This window comes from Balaenoptera acutorostrata, chromosome 3 (assembly GCF_949987535.1).
Source record: "Balaenoptera acutorostrata chromosome 3, mBalAcu1.1, whole genome shotgun sequence".
NCBI lineage: Eukaryota > Metazoa > Chordata > Mammalia > Artiodactyla > Balaenopteridae > Balaenoptera > Balaenoptera acutorostrata.
Window position 1 is genome coordinate 168254355 of NC_080066.1, and position 11352 is coordinate 168265706.

Below are 11352 nucleotides of genomic sequence, written 5' to 3' on the forward strand. Positions count from 1 at the left end.
ATTCTAAAGGACATTATTGGAATCATTGATAAAATTTGAGTAAAATCTGGAGATTAGATAATAGCGTTGTCTCAGAGTTAATATCCTGGTTTTGATAACTACACTCTGGTTAAGTGAATTCTTTGCGTTAAAGAAGCACAAATTGAAGTATTTTGATGATAAAAAGACATTGTGTCTAGAACATACTCTTTTATGATTCTGGGGTTCAACTTTTTTTTAGACATGGCATGGAATATTTAGATAATCATAGAAGATTGGGAGGGAAACATTTAAGAAAAAACTGTTTTCAAGAACTTTAGAGATAGCAGTTTAGCTGGAGAACACAGGATTCACAGGTGATAGAGGTTTCTACTCTTAGAAATATAATAGACGACTTAAGCAAGTGAAATTTTTATATTTTCTGATAAGGTGACTGAAATTTTGTTTTAGGCAGAAATGCGTAAGGAAGGCATTCTGGGTGGAAAGAATGACAGCAGCAAAGACACAGATATAGGAAGTCATAAAGCAATCTCTTCAATAGTAGATCCATTTGGCTGGAATGTAAGGTTATATATAAGAAAGTGGGTAGGTTAGGGTCCCATTGTGGGAGACCTTGAATGTCCGAATGAGAACTTTGGAACATTCCTGTCAACAATGAGAAACTATTAAACATTTTTGAAAAGGGGTGTTCAGGGATGAGCACATGATCCTACGCCTGCCCAGTCAGAGTGAATCACAGGACTTTTGCTCAAAGTGCTGGGACATGGGCTTGCTCTTTCTTAATGACATTGAACAAGAAAGTTGGCAGCCCCAGGAGCTACTGTCAGCCATAAGGACTGTTGGGACTATGGAGGGAGTTATCCAACACTGAGGAAGCAGAACAGAGAAAAAGATAGATTATGATTACAATGGGTGGTTTCCTATGGCTCTTCCTAACTTTAGCATAGAAAAGAAAATTCAGTTTTGAGATTACAGGTAGCGCACAATTGTCTCTCTCATTTACCACAAACAGACTAGATCATTCTTACAAAGCTAATTATCCAACCTCCTCTGATGGGCCACCTTTAAAAGAAAGATTTTTGGTATCTTGTAGCACCATATTGAAAACCACAAGTAGCATATCATATCCAATATGTAATATTTGTCTATCAAATCCCCAATAATTCCAGTAGCATCGGGCACATTGTCTGAGCCTCCAAGTACAATAGGACATGGTTAAACCAGCTGGTCCATTACCATGAAGATAATTATCTTCCCAGATTGGAAAGCACAGTTTCTCACTGCTTTCCACACCACTTGGCCAGAGCCACCTTCTAAATTCTGTGGCTTACAATACTCCATTTCTGGTACCAGTTCTATATAGTCAAGATTCTTCTCGTCACAAATGAAGCAATCTCTCTTTGTTTAAAAAAAATTTTTATAGACAGACTGATGTTTTATAAAGATTAATCTGGCAATGTTATTATGTCAACATGGATTGACAGCATGGAAAGCTGTTAGGGGAGCTTATTTATACAAAGTGAGGTATTAAAACTCACAATAGCAGTAACAAAAGTGGAATAGAAAGAATGAATGTGAGAGAAATTATAAAAGAATTCATAGCTTATGGGACTGTTTCTTAAAAACCAGATACATCCTTAGGTCACTGGGAGGATGGAGATACCTTTAACTTGATCTATACCCTAAAGCAGCTTTTTAATCCTTTATCTTGTCCTGGCATTTTCCCACATTCCTGCCATCCTGTTTTCATTCATCTCTACTTTCTTCTACCTCCAAAGATGATCTCCCTTCCTACTTCACTGGGAAAACATAAGCTTGAACCACCTTATTCTCCATATGCCCGCACTTCTACTTATAACGTCTATGGCATCCATCTTTGCCTCTAGTCTCAGAGAAAAAGACGACTCTGTGCCTCTGTCAATGACCCTGTCTCCCCTCCAGGAACTTGTTTTTATTAATTAGCCATTCAGGCAGAGGAAACATTTTGAATATACAGAAATTTCCCAATGTCAGCACTTGTACAGAGGATTTCTAAAGAGAGGATAGTTTGGAAGAGCCCATGCTTATTCCCTCTACCTTGAATGTACCTTCTCCTCCTTCTCTTATTCTTCAAGATCCAGCTCAGGAAGCACATTACCTGATAACGCTAAGCAGTTAGGCACTTCTAACCATGTTCCCGCAGCACTTTGCCTGTTCCTCTGTAACTGAACACAGAATGTTTTCCCGCTGTGTAAGTGTTCTATCTGCCCGCCTCTGCCACTAAAGACATAGGATAAAGGAATAGGATATAAATCGAATTCCTATTCCCTGTGTATCATGTGGAAATTCACCACCTGTCAAATTGTCAAGAGACTGTTTGTAAGCTTTGTGGAAGGTAAATATCTATATCAGTCTGGACGGAATGTTGCTAAATGACTAACAATGTCTCCACCACTGTGGGAATCATGTCAAGTTCAGCGTTTTGAATTACTGGGTTCAGAAAGCTTAAAGACTTTGCTTTTTCTGTTGCAGATTTATGTTGACGAAGCCCCTCTGCCATTTCCAGGACACACACTTATTGCCCTCGCAGCAGCTGTACTGCTAGGGGGATTAATTTTTATAGCATTTATGTTCCAAATACGTAACATCCACCCATGGGATACATGCAAAAAATTGATTAGGACAAACAATGTGAATTCAACAAATATTACTGCTAATTAGCTGGCTCATCGACTGAAAATCTGAATAGTGAACAAATGGTAATCATAATTTTCTCTTTATTTCCTAGTTTCATTAGACAACTCCTAGAAAAAAATATATTTAAATGTTAATGTAAAAACTAGCTAAAATACTATAGAATTACCATTTTAACTCAAATTGCTATTTGTCAACATGTTTACCATTCCATTCTCTTATTTTGAATACATGGAAAATTTCTTATGTCAACACTTATAATAGAGGATTTTCCTTGAGGTTTTTAGAAAAATACAAAATGATAACCATCTCTGTGTGGAATGGGTTTTCTGTATTTTTCAGCTTTTGTTGACTGGAGCCCATGCTGGGCCTTGCCCTTTTCAGATTGGAATATGAGTAGAATGCAATCCTGCCAGGGAAAGATAGGTGATAAAGGAGGCTCCTGTCCATGTGTGCTTTCAGAGCCTCATGGAAATTAAAGATGAAACCATTTGGGTTTCTTGAGGCAACTTCAAAACCAGATTGTAACACCTAAAGAGAATGAATTGTGACCCCATCGTGGGGTTGGACGAACACGGGGTCTGGGTGAGGTACTTATTTACAAAACTACATGCAACATGTAGAATTCCAAAAGATTCACCTCTGTGTACTCTCAGAGCACCTGCCCCCAGGTAGTCAGAAGATGGCCAATGCATTTGGAGATCAGAGAGTGACACCCTCCTGGAAAAGCTCAGGAGGAGCCGCAGACTGCTCTTGACAACATAGGGAGAGGCTAGGCATCCGGTCCAGGAGAGCCCAGCTCTGAGAACTGTAAACCGTGGCCGTACCTGTGTATCATGAACGTTCTTTTGAGAGGATAGTGGGCAAGGTAGATGCAACAGTTAGACTCCGGAGCCAGACGTCCCAGGTTTGCCACTTCCTAGATGTGTGACCTGAGCAAATTATTTAATTTCTGTGTGCCTAAGTGTTTTCACCTGTAAAATGGGGATAATATTAATACCTACCTAATAGGGCTGTTGTGAGGGTCAGATGAATTAATACATGCAAAGTAATCAGAACAGTGCCTGGCTCTGTGAATACTCTAAGTGTTAGCTGTTGTTGTTAGGTTGTAAGTGATAGAAAGCCATTCTGTCTAATTATAATAAAAAGAGACATTTATTGGAAGGATACTACAGAAAGCCAGAAAATCAAAGCAAAATCTGGACAATCAGTTCTTGTCCATGGGGAGGAATGAGAACCATTCTGGAGACTTAGGAAAACAGGAGTTTATCAACACCTCAGAACATCACTTGGGCCAGGGCTCTAGACATAAAACATGGCACAGAAGTTAAAAGTGTAAGCTCCAGAGTCTAACAACCTGTGTTTCTTCTTTTAATAAACTTTTTTTTTAGAATAGTTTAAGTTTTACCGAAAAGTTGTGAAGGTGGTACAGAGGGTTCTCTTATAACCCACACTCATTTGCCCCTAGTATTAATGTCTTACAGCCTGGTTTTTATCTAGCTCCATCACCTACTAGCTGTGTGATCTTGGGAAAGTTATTTAACCTAAGATTCTGTACTGTGGTCTATACATGTCATCTTTTGGCTATTTGAGCATGTAGATGCATGCCGTGTACACATCTGTCTTCCTGTGTGTTCAAAGATGCCCCTGCTAAGACAATTCATTCTACATGTAACCACAAATTCATTCACCTCTTCCCCCAAAAAACACCATCCAAGGTCATATCTAATGATGGGGTCCAGAAGTAACATCATAGAGCCACTGTTCTTGGGAGTCCAGAATCTCTAGGTGCTATCAATTTCTCTTAATTTCTGTTGAAAAGGAGGAAATGGTGATGATTATTATACTTTAGCAAAAGTCAAGAAATGTGAATTGTTTATGACCCTGTAACTAACGCTAAAGCTGGCATTAGAGTTCTCTCTCCACCACACATTCCATGTGCTGCCCTGCCTCTGAACAGCACCTCGCCTGATTAGGATCCTTTGCCCAGAAGAATGAAATGTCTTCATTTGTGAAGGATCCAAGCCTTTGGTAAATCTGCCCTTTGGTAATCAGATATCTATTACTCTGTAAGTTAGTTTCCATTGATTTTTATTTTTTCCACTGATTTTTTTCCATTGGTTTTATCCATTGAAGTTTACCAAGGATATCCGGGGTTATCCTCGGTAGTAGAAGTTTGTGGCCTTGGATCCACCCAATTAATCTTGGTCCTCAGTGTGTTATAGCATCTCTGTTTTTCCTCAGCAAGGTTGATTATCCTCTTTTGTGCCTGCTTTCCTAATACACCAGGAACCAAAAATGGCTACCTGGCTGTCTTGGTTTCCAATTCAGTGGGATCATTATTGCTTTCACTGGTATTTCTACACTGGTGAGATAGGACACTTGATTATCAGAGCTCAAAGTTTAGAACACAAAAAAACAAAAATTTTGGTAGGTTTATTAAGTGAAATCTAAAAATAACCATTCACTCTCCACCCCTTATTTCCCAGATTAATGTGTTCTAGCTAGCAAACATCCCTGCATACTGGGGATTTCCAACATGGAACACATATTTCATCCAGCCAGAGAAATCGCAGTGTCCAAGAGACCACTGTGCATGAAAGTTCAGTAGGCTTCCTTATATCATAAGACCACCTGTTTCTGGATGACAGAGTAACAGTAATGCAATTAATCCCCAAAACATCCACCCATTGCCTCACTTCTTTTTGTGAAGTGAGTTGAGCATAGGGCCAGAGGCAAATTGTGAGGGATTAAACTGTTTAGAGTCCCAACATGCTGAAAAGATTATTTGTGTCTCCCTATGGGTAATTAAAATTTTAAATGTTTGATTATAACACAGCACTTAAATATACGTGGAAATTAGAATAACTTCTTTCCAGATTTTCTGATTGGAAAATTCTGAATAGGGCTTCCCTGGTGACGCAGTGGTTAAGAGTCCGCCTGCCAATGCAGGGGACACAGGTTCGAGCCCTGGTCTGGGAAGATCCTACATTCCACGGAGCAACTAAGCCTGTGTGCCACAACTACTGAGCCTGCACTCTAGAGCCCGCAAGCCACAACTACTGAGCCCTCACGCCACAACTACTGAAGCCCGCATGCCTCGAGCCCATGCTCTGCAACAAGAGAAGCCACCGCACTGAGAAGCCCGCGTACCACAATGAAGACCCAATGCAGCCAAAAAAAAAAGATTCTAGTTCCCTAAGTTCAGGGTTCCTTTCAGGTAATGTAACTCACCATATGTGCACATGTCATCTGGCCCGCTTTGTGTTACCCTGGGGCTCAGGGTGCTGCAAAGATGCTAATACTCCGGCTACTGCTGTTGTTGAAAGTAATACACAGTCCTTTGTTTTGTCTCAGGTGTCTTCTGTCCTCACCCAGCATTCCCAGAACTACCTCATTAGTTAACAAGTAGGATAAAAACCTCAGATCCTTCACAGTTCTTGGCACAAACAAGGCTTAAATTTGTTCACAGGTCTGCTGGGTCATGAGAGAAGAGTAACCGATTTGTACTGCAGCCTGAATTGGGCTAGGTCCCACTCAAAGCTGTCCATTTTTGAACCAAAATTATTAGAGCAGGAATTCCAAATGATATGCGGTATGTACGGCCTCACATTTCCAGATGTTGTTTGTCTTCGTGGTAGGGAATGCGTGGTGCTCTGGCCTGTTCTTTACTTTGGAATGGGAGATCCTCACAGGCTCCATAATACTGAATTAATCCAAACTTTGCTACAGCATATTCTTATCAACTTTGATCTTCTATCTCATCACACATGAATCTTACCAAGATGTCTTAGGAAGTTGTTTCTTTATGCTCTTCAGGTCCTTGAAACATAATGTCCTATTGCATAATGAGGTGATCACCTTGCTCCCCACTAGACTGGGACACAGAGCCAGAGTGGCAGAATAGTAACAGTGTACTGCTACCCAGCCAGGGGAAGGCCTGTGCTTGACATGGAGCAATATGCCAGGGCCCTTAATGGTTGTCTCTGTACCATGATTACTGTGCCCATTCTGCTGTCACTATAATGAGCACACAGGGTGTAGTCATCTTAGGCACCTCTCATTTCTATCAGTATCAGGGATCCAGTTTCCAACTGTGTCATCTTGAGAAAGTTATTTAATTTCTCTGTGTCTCAGTTTCTTTGCCAATATAATAGTTGTTACTTGGCTCATTTGATTGCTTGGGAATTGAAGGAGTTAATATATGTAATGTGCTTAGAACAGAGCCTCGCCCCTAGAAAGTGCTGTGGAAGTGTTAGCTATTATACAGGGAAGGTCAGGGAGCACATCTTAAAAGATTCAGATGCTTCTCTTATCAATCTGCCCCTAATGACAAGAAAGGGGAGGGAGACTTCTGGGTGCTGTCAGTCTTTGAACTCTTCTCTCTCTGCTGGGTCAGGTGCTTTCTGGCCTTTCAGTGTCACCTAGCGTGGTGCAGGTATTGGGCCAGATTTGCATTAGTCAGTCCAGTCCCTTAGAACCCCAGCCAGCAGCCTTAGCTAGCATATCAAATACAGTATCACTATGACAACGAATTGAGAATGATCACATATTATATTCTTCAATCTTTGGTCAAACATTTCAAAAGTCCTCGTCCATAAAAATTTCCTTGGAGTTTTAACAATGAAATGAGCACATTCTATAATTGGCAATTCTATGGTGTAACTCTTTTCTATTCTGATTATGCTTAACACTCTCCTGCTTGAGTCAGAATCCACCATTTGACAAAAGGACGGATTTTGAGATTTCGTCTACAAAGGGAGGCACATCAGGAAGTGGCAAAGATTTCACTGAGGGAAGAATTTAGATGATACTTGGTTGGCCGAGCATATTAGTCAGTTTTTACAGCAGTATCAACCCTCAAACCTCAACTCTCAGTGGCTTGTGACAACAAGCATCTGTTTCTTACTCGCCGGTCTCTGGATCGGCTGTGCTGGTTCTGCACCTGCTAGATCTGCCCCACATGTCAGTCATTCTGGAACACAGGCTAAAGAGCAGGGCCCACCAGGGCAGCTCTTCTAATGGCACAGGTCCAGACACAAGAGACCCAGCCAAACCATCTGAACTATCTGAAGCCCGTGAGGGATGTACATCACGTCTGCTCATATTCCATTATGAGATCAAATCACATGGCCAAGCCCAACACCAGCAGGACAGGGATGGTTACTACTCTCATTCTAGATATCAAATATTAAGATCTCACTCTTACCTCATTGCTTTGATCATCTATTGCTATGTAACCAACTCCACAATTTAGTGACTAAAAACAACAACCATTTTATTTGTTCAAGATGGTAGCCTGGGCTGGACTTGGCTGGGTGACTCTGCTGGTCTTGCCAATGGTCCCTCTTGCACATCCTTCAGCTGGCACTTTGGCTGGGGGCTGGGCTCAGCTGGGCACCTGATTTCTGAGCTTCTTTCTCTCTCCATGTAGTCTCAGGGCCTCTCCCTTTTCCACATGGCCTCTCTATGTAGCTTCTCTACCAGGGTAGCAGGACCTCTTACATGGCAGCTCAGGGCTCCTAAAAATGCAAAAGGGGGGGCTTCCCTGGTGGCGCAGTGGTTGAGAATCTGCCTGCCAATGCAGGGGACACGGGTTCGAGCCCTGGTCTGGGAAGATCCCACATGCCTCAGAGCGACTGGGCCCGTGAGCCACAACTACTGAGCCTGCGCGTCTGGAGCCTGTGCCCCGCAACGGGAGGGGCCGCGATAGTGAAAGGCCCGCGCACTGCGATGAAGAGCGGTCCCCGCACCGCGATGAAGAGTGGCCCCCGCTTGCCCCAACTAGAGAAAGCCCTCGCACGAACCGAAGACCCAACACAGCCAAAAATGAATAAATAAATAAAGTAGCTATAAAATTAAAAAAAAAAAAAATGCAAAAGGGGAAGCTGCCACACTTGGGCCTAGTAGTGGTACAACACCATCCACATTCTATTGGCTAAAGCAAGTCACCAGCCTAGCCCAGATTTAAGGGAGGAGGACTGTGCATGATCGTGAATATTGAGAGATGAGGTTCATTGAAGGCCACCAATGCAGCAGACTTATCAGAAAGCACCCTCCTCCAAAGGAAGAAGTTGAGGTTCCTTTGTATGCTGGGGCTGGAACGTCCAAGATGGCTTCCTAACTCACATGTCTGGCTCCTCAACTGGGCTGGCTGGAGCAGCTGGGGTCTGGCCAGGAGGCATCTGTCTTCCTACTCACAGACTTGTAGTATCATGGTGATTGGATTTCTTACATGGCGGTTGGCTTCCCCCAGAACACAAAGGTGAGAACTGCCAGGTTTTCTTTAATACTAGGACTTCAAAATCTCAGAATATCAATTCTGCTTCATTCTATTGGTCAAGGTGGTCCCAGGGCCAGCTCAGATTCAAAGGCAGGAGAAATAAACTCCACCTCTTTTGAGTGGCAAGGCGACATGACAAAAGAACCTAAGGGTTGAGAGGGGTCATTGTAGTCATCTGTGGAATTGTAATCTGCCACTTTGATGTTCATTAAAGAAATCTACTTGGGCTGTGAACTCAACTGGCAATCTACTTCGGAAATCCTCAAAATCAGTTCTAAACTGGGTTTTCATTGTCTCAACTTTTGGCCACAGCCATGAGAGCTTCATTCGGAAGGGTCACAAGACAGTTCTCAGGAAGACTATTTTGTCTATATCAATATTATTGGGATTTGAGTCTCTCAGCACCACTAGAAGCAAACATCCTAACCTAAGTTCCAACATTCCTCTTTCAGTGGTCAACTAATATCCACCCCCTCCTCCTGCCCAACCCCATCTCATGTCACACTCAGGGGGTCCATGACCCTGAACTAACCCAGGCAGCTCCAGGCCACAGCAGCAGGAGTTCTTGACTGACCTTCTGACATGCTACCATCGTGTGACTAAGCTCCCACAAATACACACACCTACAACTTCCATCTCGGGTCTCTGATTCAGGTTAAAAGTCCTCAGCAGGAACCTGACTGGCTGAAGGTGTCTAAGTCAGATGGTTACCCCTAGATTAATCAGCCAGGGACAGGGACAGGGTCATGCACCATTCCCAGAAAAGGAAAAACCATTGATTAGCTTGGCAATCCCTCCAGTTGGTGAGGAACAAAAACTTGGATGCAGCCTGTGGAGAACAGAGAGGATGACTGAGCATGGTGAGTGTCAATGACTGAAACATGGGGGCACTGGGCAAATTGCAATGCAATTCAGATGGAAAGGAAGGGTAAAGAGCTGGGATTGGTGGGTGACTGGACAAGGCTGGAAGGGTCAGCAAACAGTCCTTCCACCTCCAAACAAGCATGTGTGCTCCAACCCCATCGGCCCCCTCCATGCCTTTGGTGGTAGATGCCAGCCAGTGTCATTAGAATCTCTGCCTGCCTTGGAGTTGGGAGCCCTCCCTACCACCCCCAGCTCGCCCCACAGAGCCTCCTGCCAGCCTCCTCCTCCCTGCCAGCCTCCTCCTTTTTCATCCACGATCATTTGACCCATCATTCAAGGCCCAGTTGAAATATCTCCTCTACTTAGAAATTCTCTCCCAACTTTCTTTGGTAATGAGTTTTTCTTTCCTTTGAGTAGCATAACACTGTGCACATTTCTAGGTCATCACCCCTATTAACCTGGTTCTGCTATTTACATACTTTATCCTCTGCACTAGGTATGGTGCTAATTTTCTGTCACATTTCTTTTTAATGCCTGTCCAGTATAGTGACTAATACATGGTCAGCATTCAATAAGTGACTGAAGAGTAAAACCCCTTTATTATCAAACTCAGGCGTGAACAGGAGAACATAAAGATGATACAAGAGCATCTTTCTATGAGAGAAGTTCAGATAAAGTAGCACTATACCTACATCTCACAGGCACAAAGTAAGCACTCAAATATTTGTTGAAAAATGAAAAAACAGATGAATACAAAGAGAAGATTCAAAGGGAGAGGGTTTGAAGATCATACATGATCTGTATAAAATTATAAGGGAGTGTTTCTTTTTAGTCTTTTTGATTTTAAGAGTAGTAACTGGGAAATTTAGAAAACAGAAGTATGAGGAAAAAAACTTAAAATTATACCACTTAAAATTATACCACTTAAAATTTTGGTATGTTTTCTTAGTCTTTTACGTTTGTGTGTGTGTGTGTGTGTAAAAGTGTACATTAAGCATACCCAGTATAGAAAGTAATTGGTGCCTAAATGGAAGGTAACACGAAGAAGAGCTTACTGCCTAGTGACTCACATCAGGGGGAGTGGAGCTGCCCTGCCTTAGAAGCCCCACTTCCTAGAGGAGCAATATCGCTTGTGACAACTTTATAGGCATATCTTCCAGGTGACTAGAGTCACCACACTGAGGGAAGCCCAAGGATATCAGGTATTTATAGTTCTCACAGCCTGGATGCAGCTTACCAGTAAGGAATCATTTTTACCATAAGCAACACTGTCTAATAACACAGTTAACACATCTTATTGAGCAGGTTACCAAGGAAACAGAGTTAGAAAGTTAACAGGAGTTCAAATGCTCATGCAGAAGGTTTTTGTTAACCTCATGAAAGAATTTTGTTAACCCTTTACCCATTGATTCTAATCTAGTTCTGCCACTAACTAGCTACATGTTTTGAGCAATCACTTTCTGGGTCTCTAGCCCATCGTCTATAAAATGAGGGCATTTTACTACAGCTTCCATCCTTTTATTCTGAATCATATCATGGTATAGTGAAAGCAG

The 11352-nt window shown here is 42.3% G+C and overlaps 1 protein-coding gene across 1 annotated transcript in view; it reads left to right on the forward strand.

The window, feature by feature from the left end:
• Positions 1 to 2679, forward strand: part of CATSPERB (cation channel sperm associated auxiliary subunit beta) — a 135234-nt gene extending 132555 nt beyond the window's left edge. Inside the window, exon 28 of the mRNA XM_007180882.2 lies at positions 2491 to 2679. Within this exon, the coding sequence (XP_007180944.1) occupies positions 2491 to 2679 (189 nt within the window). The remainder of the gene's footprint in view (positions 1 to 2490) is intronic.
• Positions 2680 to 11352: the final 8673 nt, after the last annotated feature.